At 36.3% G+C, this 23310-nt stretch overlaps 2 protein-coding genes across 6 annotated transcripts; one reads left to right on the forward strand and one right to left on the reverse strand.

The window, feature by feature from the left end:
- Positions 1 to 394: 394 nt before the first annotated feature.
- Positions 395 to 14333, reverse strand: LOC140771409 (transcriptional corepressor LEUNIG_HOMOLOG-like). Of its 5 annotated transcripts, none has more exons than XM_073112943.1 (18): positions 14175 to 14333; positions 13884 to 13981; positions 13685 to 13782; positions 12248 to 12357; positions 11891 to 12150; positions 11686 to 11761; positions 11456 to 11567; positions 10608 to 10657; positions 10249 to 10521; positions 9086 to 9163; positions 8706 to 8933; positions 8464 to 8602; positions 8285 to 8394; positions 7619 to 7768; positions 5577 to 5732; positions 5376 to 5492; positions 5036 to 5233; positions 395 to 867 (listed from the first exon to the last, which is right to left on the reverse strand). In XM_073112943.1, the coding sequence occupies exons 2-18, from the start codon at positions 13913 to 13915 to the stop codon at positions 724 to 726; spliced, it is 2331 nt and encodes a 776-aa protein (XP_072969044.1). In that variant the 5' UTR covers positions 13916 to 13981; positions 14175 to 14333; the 3' UTR covers positions 395 to 723. The 5 variants fall into 5 exon arrangements, with proteins under 5 accessions (XP_072969044.1, XP_072969042.1, XP_072969043.1 ...); XM_073112941.1 differs by having other exon boundaries at positions 396 to 867; positions 11852 to 12150; XM_073112942.1 differs by having other exon boundaries at positions 396 to 867; positions 11852 to 12150; positions 13884 to 13976; positions 14175 to 14331.
- A 5082-nt stretch (positions 14334 to 19415) lies between these two features.
- Positions 19416 to 23012, forward strand: LOC140771267 (cyclin-dependent kinase inhibitor 5-like). Its single transcript, XM_073112739.1, has 3 exons — positions 19416 to 20055; positions 22063 to 22266; positions 22535 to 23012. Exons 1-3 carry the CDS (start codon positions 19592 to 19594, stop codon positions 22602 to 22604), a joined length of 738 nt encoding a protein of 245 aa, XP_072968840.1. The 5' UTR covers positions 19416 to 19591; the 3' UTR covers positions 22605 to 23012.
- Positions 23013 to 23310: the final 298 nt, after the last annotated feature.

Consider the following 23310-nt stretch of genomic DNA (forward strand, 5'->3'; position numbering starts at 1 on the left):
CATGTTCTTTTCTCTCTCTTTTTTCGTTTCCCATTTGTAATTAGTATATTAAATTGCGGACAATTTAATTATATTAATTTTTAAAATTTATAATAATAAACATTAGTTTGTACCATATATGCGAACTATGTGTGCAATCAAGCGAGGGAAAAAACGATACAAGTGGAAGGAATACCTGTAACCATTTGATTTTTAGGTGTAATTTTTAAAGCTGCAAACATTTGCCATCTGATTCCTGGTTGTGAGTTGTTACTGCTTTCCAAACTCCTCTTCCTCCACAAAACAATTTACGATGATACCAAAGTCCTGCTAGTGATTCTTGTTACCAACTAAACGATTTAATGCGATCGCCAATTATGGTCCACATGAAAAGACTCCTTACATCAAGATAAAAAAAACAGCAGCGAGTTCCAATTGAAACTATTTTCACAACAAAAAACCAAGGAGAGTTCCAATTAACAGTGATTTATGTTGTAATTGACAAAAATATAAACTGTAAAAAAGAAACTGGCATCTGATTTCAGCCCCTAGATTACAATAAAGCAATACCATCCCGTGAAAGTTAAGTACAGTTATCACAATCCCCCACTGCTAACACAAAACTTCTTTTTTATTGGTTTTAAACACACCAGATAATACGCAATGGATGCCTTCCCTTTGTATAGCTTTGTTACAGATTGCCTCCACTGCAGCATTCCCAGGATTCTAATAACAGATTAAAGGTTATTTCCATAATTTAACAGACTTGTCATGGCTAGCGGAGGCCACCATTCCTGTGACCGGTGATTGTGCCAATGCTGCAATCAAACCATCGTGTGCCTGAACTGTGATCCTTTGGTTCTCAACCATGTTCCATAGCTCCAAAGACTGCAACGATGAAACGTCAAGAAATAATGAGCATATGAATTCTAAAGTAGATCCGTCATGACAGATGAATCCAATGGCACACAAGCAAGGATTGTCATGCTGACAACCTATAGGCATGTCACTGGTATATATTTTCCGGTCTTTATACATGTTTTTGACTTAAAGATATGAATTAAATTCTACACTAAAGTCTTTCATTCTTAAATAATATGAATTATTTTACTTAGACCCTCTAAATTATTACTGGTTTACACATGTACTCTCTGAACTTTTTTATTGCCAACATATATCCCCTAAACTAAGAAAAATATTTATATATAAACTAAAAAAAATAACTATATAGACCTCTAAATTAAGAAGCATTTTAGATCAGGGAATATATGTGACAAAAAAAAATTCAGAGAGTATATGCAGAAAATGGTATTAGTTTAGAAAGTCTAAGTAGAATTATTTCTAAATAATATTGTAAATGACCTATTTTATTTGATATATAATAATAGTCAAGTAGAAAATAATTCAACATATAATATGATTGAACACATTCATTAATATAATTTACCATTTTTATTTTAGCTTTATAGTTTTCCTAATTTTTTTTATTTAAAAGAATATCATATTTTTTAGTGAAATATTTTGGGGAAAATTAATAATTCTAATTTTTCTGAAATTTTAGCTAACAATTGTAAAATATGGGTCCAAATCAGTTCATATAAAGTTAATCTAATATATTTTTATACCAAATTTGACCCTTTGAATCAGTACTCAACAAAACATGAAAATGAGAGAGAAAAGGAAAATAAGTTATCTTTTAAAACATTATGGCTCAGTATCCAAGTTCTTCGATAGGATTAACTTAAATTCCACATTCGATGCTTGAGCTGTATATCAGCATTATTTACTCATCTTGAGCAGAAGATGGAGCAAAGCAACAAGAGTAACAGTATAGCACATATAAGATTTCCATCTTCTAGAAAATAATTGTAGCCTTCTGAAGTTACTAATATTCAACATGAAAGTCAATGATAATACAATCCAAGTCTGAATTAAGTCCAAATCTGAATTAGCCCAAGTCTCTTAATTGTAGGAACTCACACATAAACGGGACAATTTTGAATTGAGTCCAAGTCCGAATTAGCCTGAGTTCCTAAAATGTAGGAACTTATAGTATGTGTAGTTCTAGAAAAATAATCAGTAAATATCTAGACTTTGTTCATATTCGATCTCTATCTAGGGTAGAACTGTGATCTAATCTGAGAAATATATGAAAGACTAGTTAGATTAGCTTATTAGTTTATTTCTTACGTGTTTATAGTTAGCTTGGGACTCTTTATCGTATTTCTTATAAATAGGATCTTATAGCTTATATATTAGACATGCATTGAATATTTAAATCTTTTCTTCTATCTCCCTATATCTCTTTGCCTTAACTATCTCTTTTTGTCTCTAGCTTCTCTCTGTACATCTCTTTACCTTAGCCCTGTCTCTACCTGCTGGGGACTGTCGACCAATCATAGTTGTTAGCCACCTATATGCATCTGCAGGCTACCATCTTCTCTTATCGAGTAACTTCCACTTAGCTCATGTGCATGCCCACCAGTTAGTTAAATCAGTCGATTTAACCAAGGCCACACTTAGGCTGATCCACAATCTAATCATTCCTAGGCTTCTTCCCATTCTGATCAACCACCTAACTTTTTTGGATGCGCAACCCACACCACGAAATACGCCAAAGTCTCAATTGACCAGCCTAAAGCTCAGTCGATTAGCATGTACATGTGTCCAGACCAAACCTGAGGGTTCATAGCAACATTTGACCTTAGCCTGCTAGCATAACTAGGCCGAGCCTTGGTTCGACTTCTCTGAGGCCTTTCTATTTCTAGGTTGGCCCACCCCTTGCTAGGGACACCACCTTCAAGCCAAGACACACCAAAGCTCAGACCCGAGCCGAGCCCTAGTCCAACCCTTACTAGGATCCTCACTACTCCCAAAGGCCAACATTCAGATCTGGAATCACCCACTTCTGATCAACTTGTGTGCACGCCCTAGACCAGACTTTGAACCCATCTTGGTTTGCAGTTTGGTCTAAGCCATGAACACCTTTCTCCAATCTCTTCCTGTATTAGGGCTTTGCCAGGCCAAATCCTAGCATCCTCCATGAGTTGCCCACCCCATGAGATCATCTAAGTCCAACTGAGCGCATATATAGCCTACCGAGTTCACTAGTGGTGTCCACGCTTTGCCTATCATCTCCCTTTAGTTGAGTGGTGCTCTAGTCCTTTCTAGAATTGAGTCCACCCATGCGACATCTGCTATATGCACCTTTGCACCCAAACCTTTTAGTCTCGAGAGCACCGGCCACATCCGAGCCTTGCTTGCCATCTTCTCTAAGTCGAGCTCTTTTACGATCCATCCTAGGGTTGCCCTTATTACAGCCAGCCACCTGCAACACTAGGTTAGCCTAGCCAGTGTGTACCTGCCAAATTCGATGCACACCATGTCCAGTCCAAATCCAAGCACCCTTTTTGGCCGACCTAGCTTGGAAGAGAGCACCCTTGCATTGGGTTGCAACAATTGATATCAAAGAGCCCTAGATCGGGTATACCCTTATCTTAGTATGATTCAACTCTAGCTTGATATCTCTAGTTGCATGCACTCACTAAGTTCGTGCGCGCACAAGCCTTATTTTTTACTTACCCTTAGCCTTGTCTAGCCGAGTTCACTTACTTCCTTCACTTAAGGCCCAAAACCCATAGGTCCCAAGTTACATTCTCATTGTAGGACCTGACTACAACATCCAACCATGATATAGGCAACTCGTACACATTTTCTTATGAGAACGTCTTCAACACGGTCAATGGTAATAAAGGAGAAGCTTCAGGAGCTACAACTAGCTTGGAAATCACCATGGATAGCTGCAAATGTGAGGGGCATCCCTTAAACCTACAGCCATGATGGACAAGCGGGATTGGTTTCTACCAGACGGTAGATTTACGTGAGTGGACCTATGCATGGGTCGGTTCAACCACCTGAATTAGCTTGAGTCTTATTGCCGGAAATACAAAATATGCAGTTTTGGGAAAATAATTAGCAAGTATTCATATGAGACCAGAGAGATTGATTCGATAACATTGTGATCTACATTTTTGGTATTTAGGCTTTATTCAAGTTTGAATTCTATTGATGGAGGAATTGTGATCCAATCCAAGAGAGGTACGAAAGACAGATTAGATAAGATAAATTACTCTTTATCTCTTTTCCCTAATTGTCTCTTTTTGTCTCAAACTTCTCCCTCAACGTCTCTCTTTGCATTATCTATCTTTATCTCCTATAGAGTTCTCGTCCATACCCACTACCACCACCGCTATCAGTCAATCATACTTGTTGGCCACCTATCTAATCTGTAAGCTACCACCACCATCTCTTGGTAAGCCACCTCTACAACCCTACTCGGCCATCCTACCACCTCCAGCTCCACCCTACGACCAGACCAGCCTCCATCTCTGGTCACATCATTCCTTTGACCCTAGTCATCTTTCACCATCATTTGCATTAATCCTAGCTATCCATCTATATTATCCAAACTCTATATCTTCATATCACCTAGCTAAGCCCTTCTATAGCCCTACCTTTAGTCCAACTATCACCAATTAGCCTCCCTCAATTCCTAGACGCGCCACTTAAGGCCTTGTATGCAACCGTAAGCCAAATCAGCAAATCTAGCATCTCAGCACTGCTTCTGTCTACACCGCACAATTCTCGTGTGCACCACCTTCAAAGTTGAGACCAGCTTGAGCGCCAGCCTGAGCCCGTCCACCCGCCAAGCCAATGCGCACCGAATTCAAACAACAACCAAAGAAATCCTAATTGTTGTCTTAAGGCCAATTTGGTTGTGATCCTTCATCGAGTCACTTCATTAGTGGTATCTAAGCTATTGAGATCATATCAATTTGGTATCAAAGCAGTTTGAATCTCATCAAACGATTAGAAAAAATGATAGGAAAAAAGGACCAGGTTTCAAAGAGAGAAGAATGACAGAATGCAAAGGGAGGAGAATGACAGAATGCAAAGGACAATGAAATATTTGATAGATAGGTCATCTTGAATTCAAAACATTAAAAATGCTTTATGAACCTATCTTGGGACCTACAAATGAAGAAGTCAAGATTACCTGATAACCTCCAATAACCAAGAGACTCGTATAGTTTGGATGAAAGACACACGAATGGAACTTGTTCCCACTAGATCTTAGTTCATGGATGCACTCTCCTGTTGATAATGACCAGACCTTAACCAAATCCTGGCTAACAGATGCCAGGTACTCCCCACTGTTGTCCCAGCAAATAGACTGTATTTCCATGGTGTGACCCTGCAAACAAAGATAAATGGATATTTAGAACAATTAAAGGTTATTAAAAAAATGTGGGTTTATCTGATGAAAAAAATTTGGCAAGTGAATCTTTTCTATTAAGATATTATCACAAACATTATTTATGTTTTACTATAAGAACCTGTAACGTATGTTTTTTCCTGTCTGCATCAACATCAAAGATGGACACCACATTTTCTGCTGCTGCTGCCAGAAGCTGTCCAATGTTGGGTTGAAACCTAACTTGTGCTGTACCACCCTGTTATTATGATAGTCAAGTATCGAGTATACAAACACATCTCAAATGCCACAAAATTGAGAATACTAATCAACTCAAACTAACCTTGGAAACATGTGAACATGAAAACTGGCTTACACTCCAAAACCGAATTTCACCATTGCTATCACAAGAACAGAAAAGATCTGTCTTCTTTGGATGAAAATCAAGTGAAGTAACATGGGAGCTATGTCCAGTAAACGTGTGCAAACAGTAGGCAGGCTGCAAAACAAGTCGGATATTTGTCCAATAAACATCTCAGTAGTATGGCCGGAATGCACAATGTCCAAAAATTAGTTCAGAAATAGGTCTGAAGGCTAAGATATAAACTGTCTCATACAACCTCTGAGGATACAAAGTCTACAAGTCTAAAACATTTGTGTGCAAATGCACATGCATTTCTGCACAAGCTTACATACTTACAAGCATACCTGTACGTGCAAGAAAGAAAAAGAGTATGCGTGCCTGTGCGCGTGCGCGCGTGAGAGAGAGAGAGAGAGAGAGAGATGTTAATTCCAGTAGGAACTGACTAGCATGAAACCGTAGATCCTATACTTGATTCTCATCATGGAAAAAGATTCTTATAGGTTTTAACAAAACAAAATTTGCACACCATTTGACAGATCTGCCCCGCCATATGGCACATACCTCCCCCAAATTTTCAATTCATTTGTGCTCATTTAAAATTTAAAAAAAAATTATTCATGGAAAAATCACAATCATCAGTCCAAAAAGATGGTTACTTTCAGGGGTTCCTCATAACATGGAATGACATTGATCAAGACAGACTCATGAAACAAATTTCTGTGTATCCTGAAATTGCAGATTTATGCATCCCACCAATGTATTATTATGCAAATTAGGCCATTTTAAACATGTTCCTAAATCCAGTGAGCTATTTCTTTTTAAAAAAGAGAAGTGAGGACTTAATGGTGTCTGGACACCGATACTGCTGGGATTTGAACTTGGAAACTCTTATACAATATTTCTTTTAGATACTTAGGCAGTTTAGATCAAGTTCGAAACTATCCACCAACTGCTCTCATGGATTTCAATAGGCATATGTGCACCACATTTACAGTCCATAGATCTTAAGGATCGTTACAGTTTCAAGTGGCAATCAGATTTGAAAGGAAAAATGCATGCTCAAAAGTATACTGGTAAGTCATCTTTATTTTAAATACATATCTCATTCCTATATATATATATATATATATATATATATATATATATATAGCATTAAATCAGACATCAGAAAGCAGTTCCTTTAGATAAAGGGGAACCACTCCTAGCAAGCTTACAGAAAGTGGTCGATAGATGAAGTTATCAAGATAAACTTGGAGAGATCGACCAGAGATAGGCCAAGATAGTAACCTCTTAATCTGTCAATGGTTTCTCAATTATCATGCCACTACATAGTCCATAACTCATTAACTTTTGCAGTGATGGAACATGAAGTTTCAGATACGGTTCCCAGGAGTTCAGTATTGAAGGATCTGGCATTACTAATATATATGATATGTTCAAACTAAAGAAAAATATTTGTTATAAAAGATCAAAATTGTGAAGTAGCTGATAACATGATTTAAGAGGGCATCACTTGATCTGATGGCAAATCTTGGTCCTTTCATCCAAGAAGTCATGAGTACTAGTCTTGGAAACAACTTATTTAAAATGAAGTTAAGGCTGTATATACTGTCCCTCCCAAGAAGCACAGTTTAGATTAAAAAATATTGATTCGTAAGTTAGTAATATTATGGTATTCCTCAAAATATAAGTACAATGAACTCTAGCAACTGTATCTAAATTTCTCTTTCTAGGAAAAATATTTGCACAGCTGAACAATAAATAGGAAAGCTTGAGACACAATGTGAAAAGTTATAGTATTTTAGGCAATGACTTTGTAGAAGATAATTTACATTTCTATTGTGTGCAGAGAAGAAAATAAAAGTTTAATTCCTGCATATAAAATACTAGAGTACAGATTACAAGCAAAAGAGGGCATGTGACTAAACAGAAAAAATTGCAACATACTATTACTACCACGGATAGATCCATGAAACAGCCACGGACAGTTGTAAAGAGATAAAAGGAGATAGATCTATTACCTCTGCTGCATTCCATAATTTCACTGTTGTATCAAAAGAAGATGTTGCCAGTTGAGTTGAATTTCGCCTGAAACGGATGTCTGTAATTATATCAGCATGTTCTTCTGGAGTGCTCTCTGTTCGCAAGTTGTCCATGTTCCAAAGGATAGCCTAAAGAATAGAAGGCAAATCGATAAGCTAACCAAATGTTTTGTTATTAGATACTGCAAGATCAAAGTAAGTTTCGGTGGGAGATATTTTCTATGGAGAAATACCAAGAAGACTAGGCACAGGCAGTTAAATCATTGGGAAATACCACTGCACCTTCAGAAGAAGCATCCGCACAAACTTTCATGTGATAAAGCCCATGCACCACACAACCAACAGTATCTATAAATTTGCAACATTGAGAACCTATCCACCCAGTTGAGAAGCCAATAGCACCTCCATTAATGTTCCTTTACCTTACACACAATGTCTCACAAGAAATAAACCTTTCTTTCAAGTTTTGTTGGAACTCAAAACTAAGCTTTTACGTCCCGGGATATGCAGTGAACATTTGGTAATATAAAATAATAAATAGATTGTTAGAGCACCACACTAGAAGTATTACTGCTGCATTGTGCTGAGCACTAGCACTATCATGCTATTTAATCAACTTCTTGTTATAAAAGTTGTCAACAATACCTTCTTTTCATGCCCAGCACTAGCCAGTAACTTCCCATCTGAAGAGAAGTGGCAGCATACAACTTTGCTATTACTTGTACGAATAGAGCCAACCTCACTGAAGGCAAAACCTGAGAAGAGATATATATGTGTTTATTGGCATTGTGTGAGATAATTAGTAGAATTACATCCAATGTTACCTTTTGAATGCCCGGGAAGGTGCTCCGCAGTTGTCTTTAATGCAGCAAAAATGTCTCTTGCATCTCCATCATCCTGGGATAAAAATGATTCTACATTATCGTCCAAAGAAGCAACATCGCCAAAGTGGTCCAGATCGTCCTGTATTTAGAAAGAAAAAGCTAGCATAAGACAACATGGAACATAATGCAATTCCAATGCAGCTTCCACTAAATAGCTCAAAGGGTAGAGAGAACAGGGTCACCAGTTGATTTGAAGATGAAGCAAGTCCAGTTCCATCTGCGCCGTAGATCATTAAATTTTTTTGCATACTGTTGACATGATGCAAGTTTCCAGGCAATGCTACTCCTTCACCAGTTGTGTGGGTAGATGGAGTTGATGGGGGAGAGTTGGTGGAAGGACCAACAGTATTTCCTGTACCAGTACTGTTTGCAGCTCCTGATGATGAAGGTTGTTTCCTTTTCCTATTGTTCTTGAGATAATAACAATCAACTCTCAGAAATAAGAACTAACTATAAGTTTGAAAGGACAAATCGACGAAGAAAAACTGTTTCAAGAGTTTCAGACAATGTAGGAGACCATTGATTTCAACAGATTTTACTGAAACAAAGTTGGGATATGTACCTGTTGCATTTGCAGCTGCTGCTGCTGCTGCAGCTGTTCCTGTGGTTGCTGAGCAGAAGATTGCTGCATCTGGGAAACCTACAACCATATTTGAAACAAGTGAGAGAAGCAAGTACATAATTAAGTTAAAAAAAAAATTTGAAGGATCTGCAATAAAATGTGAGAAGTAAAATTTATTAACCACAGGACTTGCAATTTCTAGGAAAACCACAAGATGTCATCATCCAATCCAGAAAGCCACCAGCCATTTAAATTATACAGGAAATAACATGATTTAAAAATGCTAAATCTATGAGAATTTATATACTCAACATGCTTGGTGACTTTGTGTTTTACTAAATACAAGAAATTATCTACATCTTAATGAAAATTCATTCAGATACATATAAATGAGCTGGATAGAATAAATGTCCCAAGTCTTCATACAGGGATAGAACAGAAGAATCTACGCAGCGGATATCAAATAGCAAAATAAAAGTCAATAATCAAAGTCATTACTCAGTACAAACTTAAATATGTTTGCCAGAGTCTACAGCATAGATAGGACTGACCACCACAATGTAGCACTCTTCAACTAGTATTTGATACATACTTGCACAACAAATAAGCCTAAGACCCAGCTTCGTGTCAACCGGCATGAAGTCCCTACTGGTCACAATGATAATGAACCATACTCTACTGTGACTTCCAAAAGTTCCAACAACAAGCAAAGTCGTGAAAATCTTAAAAGGTTACGTTACTTGAAATCGCAAAGATTTATTTGTTAGCATCTATGGCATATCTATCTATCTACCTATCTATCTTCATGTTCAAATATAACCATCAATTATACTGAATTCCAGAAGTTCTTTAATCGACTTTTACAATACTTGTTTCCTATAACCATTGGGCCTATCCCCCAATTCAATTGATCAATATTTTAGGCAGGAATAGAAAATTATGCCATGTTTAGACAGCAATGAACTACAGAAGCTACACGTAATTACATAAAGAAATTAAATAACTAAAAAATCCACTCAAAATAATATCGATGATTGCTAACCTATTATCTGCTGTAATAACAGGGGCAAAATTATCTCACAAGAAAGGACCAATGAATATGTAACCCTGTAATTGCTTACAAAACTATAACTCATAAGATATTCAGCTCTATCGTATCTGACCTTTGGTGAACTTGACTGAATTGGGGAACCTATTGATCCATCAGTTACAGCAGCTTGACCATCCTTGCCATTCAAGCTACCCCGGGGTAATGCTCTAAATCTTCGAGGATCCATATCTGCAAAATTAGGTGAGTTAACAAGATTTCCTTGGGCTTGGGCCTGTGTTAAGAGTTGCTGCTGCTGTTGTGGTGACATAAGCTGAATCTGGGATTGCGTGGATAGAAATGGCCTCTGAATTTGTGAGCCTAAGTTTGGGCGCAGCTGATCAATTCCCTGTAAGATAACAGAGAAGTTGAACACAGTAAGTGACAGATTAATCAGCAAACTAGAAGAACTAAGTAAGCTTGTACGAGACTAACAGTTAATGGCCAACCCTTCAATGGAAGACCACTGACACCTTGGTTCAATCCTGTCGAAATTAAGACAATTCAGAGATGAATTTAACAGAACACCAAAATTGATACAGCAAAAAGTAATGGATCTTTCCAGCATTATTTGGTTTCACTTTGTCTGATGTCAATAGAAAATTCCATGTTGGTCTACAGCTTATTAGTTCATTATTAGATAAATTGTTGCATTTCATTACTATTATTGTTATACATGAGTGTCAGACATGGTGAGGAAGCAAAAGAAAGCTGAGTAACAACACAACACCTGATTGAGTGTATGTAGTAGAACAGTAGAGATGAACTAGGAAATCATAATTGGAATGAAAAACCACTTGCCTAGCCAAATTAAAAAAAAAAACAGAAACAGAAACAAAAAGGAAAAAAATGAAAGAATAATTAGGGTGGCGGGGAGTAACTTTTTAAGGGAGGACTTGCCTCTTTCATCTTTCATTTCCTAATTGTTGCAATCACAAAATTACAAGTTTCAGTCTCTCAAAGAATTATTAACATGAGATAAGCTTTTATGAGAAAAGTGACTCTTGATTTCAACGTTATATTCTTGAATGCCAGATATGCCAAATAATTGAATATATTCATAAAATTGCTTCCATAAATGAATTATTTAATGGGTAAGACATTTAACATTATGTGCAAGGGTAGTGATATTTTTATGAATGATTCTAGATTTCTTTCTTTTCCTTTTCTTGCGAGTATGAGGGGGCATGGAATGCAAAACAAAATTCAGAAATGGAAAAGTACGCCTTAAGTAGAAGAGGTAAAAAGTTTTTTCCAATTTATTATTTATGAAATTAACTTACCCACACCAGCTAATCCAGATTTTGGCTGCATAATTCCCTGCCCATATATTGATGATGGATCCATGGACAAAGATCTTTGAGATACACCCAAGTTACCCTCGCTCTTAATATCCTGGTGAAATTATGAAATTAAAAGAATTAACTTAATAGTTAATTTTGTTAACCTAGCATGCAAACATAAAAAGAAAAAACAGGAAACAACAATAAAAAAATGTAGTGTAATAAATTACAGAGGCCTGCTGATTCCGCGCCTGAATTTGCTGCAATGTCGTGGACACATTGCCTGGAACACCTTGGACTAAGTGCCTGTGTTGCAAAGGGGCAATCTATTAAGCGCTAAGAAAATATCCTAGAATTATGATGAGTTGATAATAGGATTGATAAAAAAGACTTAACCCTGGATGATTTGTTGCTGCCGACTTGAGAAGAGCAAACCTGTTTGCATCAAGAAGCTGCGAGGATGCCTCAGAATCCATCAAATTCGGTTGTTTCAACCGCTCCTCATACATCTTGGTAGCCAAAACACTAGCCATTGAAGTCCCCATAATTCCATCAGAGTTTATGGCATTTATGGGACCTCCAAGAGTAGGATGAGTACCATTATTTCGCTGTAGGTGAGCTTGTCGTTGCTGTATCAGTTGCAATTGCTGAATTTGTAATTGTTGTTGGTGCTCCCTTGCTTTCATTTGTTGTGTCTAAATTTAAAAAATACTTCATATGGAATTACAATAAAAAGAACAGAAGAAATAAGTGGGATATGATATTGTAAGTTTGTAACAGTCTTGAAACTACCTCTATATATGCTGCTGCATACTCGGAATGCTTTTCATTCGTCCTCGCAATGAATATATCCCAAAAAACAGACCACCACTCAAAAAGAAATCCCCCAGGAGCATCAATTGCTGGCAAGTAAAACTAATAGTTACATCACTGCCTTAATTATCTTAATGTCCAAGGCTCAAAATGAGAAGATTTCTTTCTAAAGGAACGAGTAATGAATGAGGGAGTATTTAGTATTCTTAGTCAGGCAATATTGCATTGTCTAACTCAAGCATGGACGTAAGTGTTTGGCATGTTCTTGCATAAGCATGGGGCGATGCTTATGCATTGTGCAGTGTAGTATCATGGCACAGCTGTGAGAGTAGCACTTCAGTTCATTCACCCACTACCTTAGAGACTGGTGATATAAAGATGGGATTGTCAATTGTGTGATCCAAATCCTATTGGAAGCTTTGTAACTAATAGTACTAGGTCTAAAGTGAGAAAGCAGTAGGTACCTAGCAACATGGCATGGGAACCACACATCCCTTCCTCCCTCCCATCAATAACAAATGCACTCAATGCAGAATATGAACAGTGCTTAACCTAATAAACCTAATTAAACCAAGTCAAGCCTAATTCAAACTTAGTTATCAACTGGCTTGATATTGGATTGAAAACAAACCAAACCTAAAATCCTAATTCGAGATGGATAGTGTCGTCTTCTATCTTGATCCCTTGTTTCCTTTTTTTTTTTTTAATCCAGCAAATTCCTTGTATGAAATGGCAAATGAAACGGACTATTCAGCTCTCTCTCCTCTCACGCTTCATCTCTCTGTGACTCTTTGCCTTCTTTTCTTCGAAAAGGAATGAAAAAAGGATTTGTATGCATGCCTTAATAGAGCCCTGTGTCGTCTTGAGAACCAATTGGCATGATACATGCTGAGCAGCATACTCCATTATGCTCAACCTGGCAATCCTTCAATTAGAAAAAGGTTAGCCAATCTGATCAAAATAACTTCTGCATTATCTATTTTGTCCCAATTCCCAACCAAACACCATAATCAACAGATACTGCACCCACCAAACAATGCAAACACTACAGCATATACCAAACAATAAAACGCCATGAGTCCAACCCGGAAACATCAGAGAGTACATCTGATGGAATTAGGAGAAGCACAAACAGAAGAAAATAGATGTGCTGACGATGGACACTGCATATTGTAACTTTAAACGCCATGAGTCCTTTAAAGAAAGAAAAACTTTATGATATTTAAATCTTGATTAGAGAGGGCATCTAAAACTAAATTTCTCCAATCTATGCTCTAAAAGTTACTCTGATGACTCTTTAATGAGTCACTTCTAGAATTCATAAGATTTTTCTCAGGAGCCAATTCACTGCTTCAGATAAATTGAAAAAGAAACGAGAAAAATAAAACCAGAATAGTAAAAGAGGAACTCTATTACCTACTGGATCAGCTGCAACATTTCCTTCGGTCATGAAGGCCTTCGCAGTGGCTTGTAGATTCCTCTTAATCAAATAGTCATATATATAAACATCGAGCCTAAAATTCGAAAAGAGACATCTCAATCTCAATACGGAAAGCTTCTCATATCCATCAATATTAGGAAAAGTGACAAATTTATAAAATCACACGGCATTCACATCTTATCCGCTTCCCAATTACTCTGCGCCATGATACTTGGTCCGATAAACTTCGATCAAAGCCCGATCTTACCACCTCTTACAGCATCATTTCTTCGCTACATTAGAGAGATACATTACGTTAGACAATATCTCGATTACTAAAAGGAAATCCTCCGTGACGGTAAGATCGTAATCTACATTAGCGATCTCAAGTTCTCCTCGCAACAATTTAGCACGAATGATTCGATCAAACTGAGATCAAAAGCAAAAACAAGAAATTCTAGACGAAATCGAGTCGAAATCACTTACTTCGACTTGGAACCACCTCAAATTCGCCGCCATTCTCTCGATCGCACTCGTGCGTATCGTCTTCGAAGAGGAATCGAGCGTTATGGAGGGAGAGAGAGAAAGAGTAACTCTCGCTCGCACCGACTCGGAGGAGTGAAAAAGGAAGCGAGGAGACGGATTTCGAGATCCCGTTCCGGTTTTTCGAAACACCAGACCGCCAGCTTCGGAGCTTCGGAGCTTCGTTGCGCTACGAAGCTACCCAGCCTCGGATGCGTACGGGTTGGTGCTCTTGATTATCATCGGATCGGCAGCAACCTCGATGAACGAAATTTATACGGTTGGAAACCTGCCTTTTTTTTTAATTGCAAAAAAGCCTAAATAATACACGATTCTTCTGCTTCACACACTCGGAGATGGAGAAAATCCGTAGACAATCAAACGACGAACGAAAAAACTGTACAACCTGGCGATGTCTCATTGGAGGGTCACAAGCGTGATCTTAGTCTTGCAACAGAAGAAAGCTCCGCTAAACGTAGGGTGGAGATCTCCTGCTGTATAACGTCCCCTGGTTGCAATAGGCGACGCGTGGACTTTGACATCCGAAATGGCTACTTGGGTTTGTGGAGCCGTTGAGATAAGGAATAACGAAGGACGTCACCCTATCAACGGTAGCGATGGGTCAGCCAATCTAAAGAACGGTGATGGATGATGGCATGGCTCGTTATGCGGAGGGGCAAGAGATTTACCTGATTTCCTTTTTAAAACTTACAAATTTTCTACTAATCAAAGGTTGTTATCTTTTTGCATTATGAATTTTTAATTAAATATATTTCATAATATCAAGTTGACATGCTGGTAGGGGTAAATCTGCCGAGGTTGAGTAAGCTAGGCCCAGCTCGAGCTCAATTTGAACTAGAAAAGCTAACCTAAGCTCGACTCTTCTCTAGCTTGATGAGGCTTGAGCTCTCAACAGCTCGTAAGCAATCCACCGTGATTTGCCAATGACATTGATCAAGAATTAGCCGTAGCTACATCATCTATACCAAGTCATTTAAGATGACTTGATAGTTACTATCAAAAAAAGGATGAAGAGGAGGAGAAGAAATAAGGAGAAAAATAGTGAAGAAGGTGTTTGGACGGAAGAAAGCTCTTATTTTGGATTTAGGGTGGCCTTCTTGTTCTTGCAAATGGAGGTTTTGACCATCCTTAGCCCGAGATCCCTGAATAATTTGCAAGTATCTGCACATAAGAATCATATGAAGGTTATTAATTTGGAGGTGGACAATAATCTTTAATACATTTTGAGATTATAATAAGCTCATTTAATTTATCCTTGGGATGAGAGTTTGAAGATCTTAAGATGCATTTAAACCCATAATGTGTTTAAGAAGTGCTAGATGCAGGAATAATTTTTTTTATTATCAAATACCCATCTTTTATTTTAGAATAACAGCTAACCACTAATTTACTTTATATCAAATTAAAGAGTATTTATTATTATTTTATGAAAAAGTAAAAGATATTATTTTATATCACATCAAATAGTACAAGTGAATATAAATTTATTTTTTCCTATAATAAAATTCTTATTTTTAGAACAATAAATATGAATACCTATTTTAAATATCCTTATTTTGAATGAACGAGAAAAGATGAATATAAAATTTGACTATTTTAAAAAGCTTAAACAATTAGAAAATAATAATTTTATATTTTATATTCTAACATAATCTTTTATTTTTATAAAATGTTTATATTTTCAAGCAAAGATGAAGAAAAAATTAAGTTTTTCCATAACAATAGTTTTTATATAGGTGTAAATATGCTACAAAAATCTACTAAATTTTATATAGTTTTTAGGCCTGGTTCTTTTTTTTCTAATTTACTGTAGAATATCACTGTGGCATTGATTACTGTGCAGTCAGGTACTGTAGTTGTGAATAGTATCATTATTTTTGAAAGAGTCCTAAATAGTTTATATTAAGTTATCTAAGGAGTTGTATTATAATATATATATATATTATATATATATATATATATATGTTAGGGTTTTCTATAGAAGGTTGAGGATCAAACATCTAACAAATAGATGACAAATTTATGAACATTAATCTTTCTTTCTCTCTTGTTCTCTCCATCATCTATATTTATATTTATATATTTATGTTTATATATTCATCTAACAAATGAAATATTTTGCGTAAAAGAGATAATTGAATACAAAGTTATAAACACTCTAAACTTTTTATTTTTATTTTACATATATATTTTTTATTTGAGGTCTGATTAGTCTTTGGTCAAAATTATTACATTAATTTTTCTTTTATCTTTGTAATGATATACATATCTAAAATAGATAATAGATTAGACAGTTTAATCAACAAAATCGAGTAGTTTCACATCTTCCTAAAGACGACGAGTAATTTAGTGTTTTTAACAATAAAACACCTAGCTGTTCAGCATTTTATATGTATCATTTTTTCTAATAAAATGCTAAACCTTTCGGTATTTCTCTTTCAATAAAAACATTGATAAAATTAATATTTCTCTCTCTATCTCTCTTACTCTCTTCATCATCTATATTTTTATCATCCCTTTATTTACATTTATCAGACCATCCGTCATCAACTCTTGAGTACTTCTAAGAGAATTAGGTAACTAACTTATTTAAAGCTTAAGCTGTTAGATAACAGATTAACAATATATACATCGATATCTACCACTATACGTAGACAAATGATAAATAATAGCTTTATTTGATATTATATCACACAATCAATTGATCTAAAAATTTAAATTATTAAATAATAAACTTACAACACCAACTGAGATAGAAAAGGGTAAAAAAAATATATAGTTGATTATCTGAGTGAAAACTGTAGCTCTCATTAGATCTTATTTTATCCGAATGCTTCTCCTCTTCTCTCTCTATCTTATCCATCTATAGATCATCGGATACTCTGCAAGTTTTATTTATCTTTATGCAATATAATTTAATGGAAGAAGACCGAGTTATTCTTTTCTACTATTTAAGTCAGTTAAATTTTTTTAATCACGTATTTAATTCACATCAAAATTTAAATAAGAAACTAGGTAGATTATAAAATTGCTACTAGCTATTTATATAAAAAAATATATAATTCATTGAGAAAATTATCAAATCTTATTCATTGAATTTTTAAATATAAATTGCTTAGCTGATAAAATTTTATACAAATAGTCTTCCGATCAGCTACATATATTTTAAAGCTTTCTGACAATTCTACTAACATGGCAATATATATATATATATATATAAGAGTAAGAGAGAAGAAGGAGATGCTGAGGAACAGTGGAAACAGTACACCTGAGAGATTTGCCATTCTTGACGAAGAAGACGAAGAAAGAGTTCCATCAAACTCATCAACACAATAAATAATCAGATAGCATGCAATTTAATATCCTGTGTTGGAGTTTTTGATCAAACTTGATACCTTATGAGGTCTAATTTACTGTAGCGATAATAAAAATGCTATGCTAGATAATTTTTTTTCTTCATTATTAAAAGATGAAGTTAAAAAATTATATATATATAAAACGTTAAATAGTTTAGTAATTTAGGACCAGACAAAAATACTGAACTAATTAACGTTTTTACTTAAAGATAAAACACTGATTAGTTTAACGTTTTTATTATGGTCGCAGTAAATTATATCTTATTTGGTAATAAATTTAATGAGTAGTATATTTCGATAAAAATAAATTAAAACATAGACTAGTTTACTTAAAAACTCCCATAATAGCATTTGCACTATTATCTACCTTATGATTTTTATTTTTAAATATCACTATATATATAATTACACGTTAAAAACGTGTGCCTCAGGTGCTTGCTTTTTGTGATGCTAAAATATCATCACATTTAAAAATACTTATTTTTTTTTAAAAAAATATTCTATTATATTTATTAGATACAAAGGTTTTGGATTAGTTTTTTTATGCATGATAGAGTTTTTTCTTAAATAATAAAGAAAATTAGAGGGGCCTAATGTTAATAAGAGCAAATGTAAACTATAAAGTTGGTTGAAAGAAAGAAAGGATGCATGGTAATAAGCACTATATTCTATGTCATCCTGTGACTGCATGCCTTTCTCTCTCCCCTCCCCTATATTTCAGAGACAACATTATATGGCTTTGATCAGTTCAACTCTTTATTGTCCGTTTCTCTATCTTTCTTTCTCTTATCCTCTTACCACATCTACTATACTCAAAAAAGAGAGTCAGAGAGATATAGGAGATGGCTGTTGGAAAGGATAAACGATTAAAGTTATTCCCCATTTTTATTCACTTCTTTATCCTGATGCACAGTTCTAAGATTTCACTTCTAATCTGTGACCACTTTATATATATATATGTATGTATGTATGAGTCTTTATTCATAAATTAATACAAATTAAATTTGTTTATTGTATCTTGCTCTTCAAATCTACAGAAAAATACACTTTCAACCTTTTTATCTTTTTTAAATCTAAGATTACAAGTCTAGCAATGCAATTCCATTTAAATATATGATTATAGAATAAAAGATTTATATTAACTCAATATAGGTATTATTGTAATTTGCACTTTCTCTTGAGAAGGTGTATCACATCAAAAATTCAAATGAATAGTTTTATCTTAAAAACTAGGGATTTTTGTAATTTAACTTTATTTAACTTTTTTTGTCGATGTATATTTTGTTAGACTAAAGTCAAAGTAGGGACGAATTTTCTCGAGTCGTGACCTACCGTATGTTACATAAATAGGTAAATTTTTTTTTCCATTATAATTATAATGGTAGAAACTCCGAGACCAAATTGCTATTATTTTTTTTTCCTCCCTTGAGTTTTTCACTGAATATCTAATTTTTCATAAATACGTTATGATTTATTACGATCATGATCAAATGCTAATCTAAAATAAACTTTTAATTTACTCTGTTCTGAGATTTATCGGAGCAATCCCTGTGATTCAAGAGTTACTATCCCGTATGAGCATTCGGTGCATAATGAAGTGTGTATGATTTTATATATATATATATATATATATATATATATGGTGCGCACACTAAAATTTGTTATTATAAATTTAAAATTTAAATATAATTAAGTTGCCAAACCCTAGGCATAACTTATAAGTTAATTTAAAATTAACGTGAGTTATATTATTATTATTATTAGTTTACCAAATTTACCCTTTGTGGATTGAAAACATGAAAGTACATCCTTCATTTCTCCTGGTCTGCCTCTTTCCTCCACCCCACCTTACAAATCCCCTCCCTCCTCTACACTCACTCCCCCACCCAACCCTCTCTTTCTTACCTCACTATTCCCTCATCCCTCTCTCTCCCTCCCACTCTCTTCGATCTCTTCCCTTCGAGTACTCCCTTCTGGGAGAAGAATCTTGTAGTGGTGTTCGAGATGGGTAAGTTCTTGAAGAAGGGGAAGGTAACTGGGGAAGTGGGAGTCATGGAGGTAAGCCAACAGGCCTCGCTCGGGGTCCGAACCAGGGCCAAAACCCTAGCCCTGCAGCGTCTCCAGAAAGCCGTCGCCGTCGACGTCTCTGCCTTCTCCTACCTCGAGCTCCGCAGCCGCCGCCTCGAGAAGCGCTTCGTCGCGCCGGCCAAGGTCCGGCGAGAGACGCCGAGGGGTAAGGCGAGCGCTAAACCTAGTTTAGGTTCGAGTCCCGAGGCGGAGAGCGAACTACGGAAGGTGAAGGAAGAGGGTAGGAGTTTGGGTTCGGCGGGGTCGATGCCGATGAAGGGATGCAGCTCGAGGAAGGAGGGGGAGGGAGCGGAGGAGACGGTTGTGGAGGCTTCTCCTAAGGTTGGTGGTGGGGACGAGGTGTCGTTTGGGGATAATGCAGTGGAGCTCGAAGGTGGAAGGTGAGTCTAGTCCTTTTTATTTGTTGAAATTAGGGTTAACTCCTGTGATCCATCTAAGTTTTGTTCCTGGCTTAATGTTGAAGAAAAATTCTTCGTCTTTTTGGTTGTTTTAGCTGGATTTTATGGCTCTATTTTGATCGCTCGAAAAGGTCTTGGTGCTACTTCTCTCTTTGATGCTTAAGCTGAAGATTTAGGGTTTAGAATGCAAATTTTTTTGTCTTCGAGATCCTCGCATTTGCAAAAGTTGTGATCTTTGTTGTGGATTAATTCCTGTATTCTTGATTTGCTTTTAATCTATTTCCCCTTTTTGTTTCGTAGGCTCCAAAAGGGATTTTGTGGGTTCTTTTTAATAATTGTTTTAAACTTTCTCGCGTTATTTTGGGATCTCCATATCTTTTTTCAGGTTTTCTCGGGTATGTCCGCTTCCCTTTATGCATGCTTTGGGCTGTGCTAGATTACTGCTCTGCGTTTAATTTATAGTATATTTCTATGTTGATGTGCTAAAGTAGGCCTCTTCTTTTTTGTGGTTGAGGATAGGAAAGGGGGTTCTTTTTGGATAATTCTATTTATCCCTCCCACTCTTTATTTGTTTCTCCTTATATCTTGTTTAGATACAGTGAGTTTAACTTTAACACACACACACTCTCTCTCTCTCTCTCTCTCTCTCTCTCTCTCTCTCTCTCTCTGGAGATATACATTGCCCATTATTCTTTGCCCTCTTATGTAGTCTTATAACTTTCCTCTGTGTTTCCATTTTTTGCTTCTTTCACTGCCATTTGATTCTTCTAGCTGACTTCTCCATCATGGGTACCACACATGTTTCTTTTGTGTTGCAGTTGTCACCTTCGGAAATAAATTTACTAGTTAAGAGAAAAGATGCAATATGATATGAGAATTCTGCTCTGTTTCTGTAAATGGTAGCTGAGGGGGCCTGGCTTTGATGGCCATTTATACCTGCAACTGGGTTTGCCACGTCTGTGACTACATGAACAGGATTGCCCCTTCTTTCCATCTTCATGTTAGAGGTCAAAGTAGTTTAATGAAATTCTGCACAAAGGACTCACTTTATGGGCTGGTAAGGCTTACCTCCTTGTGCTGAAGGGCCAATGGGTTTGAGCTACGAAACATGTAAAGCTGCAGGTTCTTTGTCTCCCCAGACTTTGCATTGGCTGGAGACTCGTGCACTGGAAGCTTCTAACTAATAGATATCACATGGTTTAATGCTTAAGCATGATCATCTCTGATATATACCAAATTTTTATTCTTTGGCCTATATAAGTTCACCGACATTATCTGGATTAGGGATGATCATGTGGATTTGGGTAATGAACTAACTAGAAAGGCATATCTCTAATGATACAATTTGTGTGGGACCTGTAGATATCATGTTTTTCTATAAGAAGCCAGAGAAGTATTACAAGATGATGAATCTACATTAAAGATGTCTGACTGACCATTAGATCTATTTCAGAGTACTTGCACTCTATTTCGCTGTTGTTGTGACGGTAGTTGTTGTGTCTTTAGCTCAACTGCTGGTTTTGATCATGGACTCATGATGCTGACATTCTTCCTTTTTCGTAGTGGAAGGCATCGGTAGATGATCATGTACAAGCAAGGTGCTGCTGAACTTTTAGGTGGATTTTTGAAACAGATTTCTGATTGTGATACTAACGATGTCAAGAGTGATGTAACACGTTTATAACAAACTTACTTTAAGAGAGCCTGCTATAGCTTGCAGGTCCTACTCTACTTGTCAGATATGGATAATGGTCAACTTTGTCAACTGCTTCTTAAATTGCATATTAGATTGGGTAGTCATTAACTCATTATGATATCCTTCCTCACAAGCAATATATGCAGCAACTCTGCGAAGTACTTTGTTAAATTTCATAACTGACATTCTTCAAATTATGTTGAGAGACATCTCAAAGAAGTCCGTACAAGTTTTTTCTGATAAAGTTAGTAAGAATATATTCAGGAAGTTTAATGTTCTGATACATTGTGCAGAAACACAAGAGAAAACACTCCATGTAGTTTGACAAGGGATCCAGAAACTATAGAGGTTCCTGGTTCTTCGACGAGACGTACAAAGTCTATCACCACCAATAGGAGGCGGTCGACCAGATTAACCCAAAGAACTCCCTCTACACAAGATATTGAAGACCTCTTCGCAAAGCCTGAGAAACAGCAACAAAACGATTTCAAAGAGAAGTATATATTCATTTTTCCTCGCTCTCTTCCTTATTGCATAATTACCTCGGAGGGCAATATCATACTAACCGATGAAGGGGTTATTGCTGAAGCCTGCTCATCATATTAGACAGTTTGCCATATTTTGTAGGATATAGTTTTCTAGGGTAATCAACAAGCTTTTAGTGTCTAGGTTTTTAACTTGGACGAGCTAGCAAGGATTGTTAATCAAATTTTGCTTCTTTTATTTACATTACGACTTCTTAACTTTTCCTTCTTGATATGCCAGGTACAACTTTGATCCTGTGAATGAACAACCTCTTCCTGGCCGCTATGAATGGGTGAAATTGGAGTCCTAGAGCCAGGGGTGCTCTTGTTAATTATGCTTGTGCATGCTTGTCATTGGATAGCGCGGCGTGGTGGTTCTTTTGCCACCCCTCTCTTTCTGCAAGTTGGCGAACAAGAAGCCAAATCTAGTGTTAATGCCTAATCCTCTCTGTTACATCTGGAACTGATTGGTTGACCTACAACTTAGAAACCATTAGTCCAAAGCCTGTCTAACATAATCTTCCCTTCCCTTCCCTTCCCTGTCTGATCCTATAGGGATCAATCGAGTCCTTAGTTTCTCTTTGAACTGGCATGTATGTATGTGACTTCATTTGGGTTGTTGGGGTACATAGTGGGGCTTACCTTATTTTGTATCTTGTGTATACAGGTGCCGAGGACAGTCAATCTCTTCTTTTGAATAAAGATGACCCTTTGTTTCCTGTCTTCTATCCCAGCAGGCATCCTCACATTTGTCAGGTGGAACCTACTGTCCTACTTGCTATACTGCTTTTGATGATGTTCCTCAAAACTCTGGTGGATGTGATTGTTGACTTAGCTATTTGCACTGTGTTATATATTTGACCTAATAGAGAAGTGGAAACTTAACTATGTTCAAATTAAATATGTGCCGCTGAAATTTAAATTCGAACACGAGTCCATCCTCTTTCATCGGGAAGAAGGATGAACGCAGACTAGCTCACAGTAAGTAACTAGCTTCCTCAATTGCAACTGTAAGGT

This window comes from Typha angustifolia, chromosome 11 (assembly GCF_048772165.1).
Source record: "Typha angustifolia cultivar Huaian chromosome 11, ASM4877216v1, whole genome shotgun sequence".
Classification (NCBI taxonomy): domain Eukaryota; kingdom Viridiplantae; phylum Streptophyta; class Magnoliopsida; order Poales; family Typhaceae; genus Typha; species Typha angustifolia.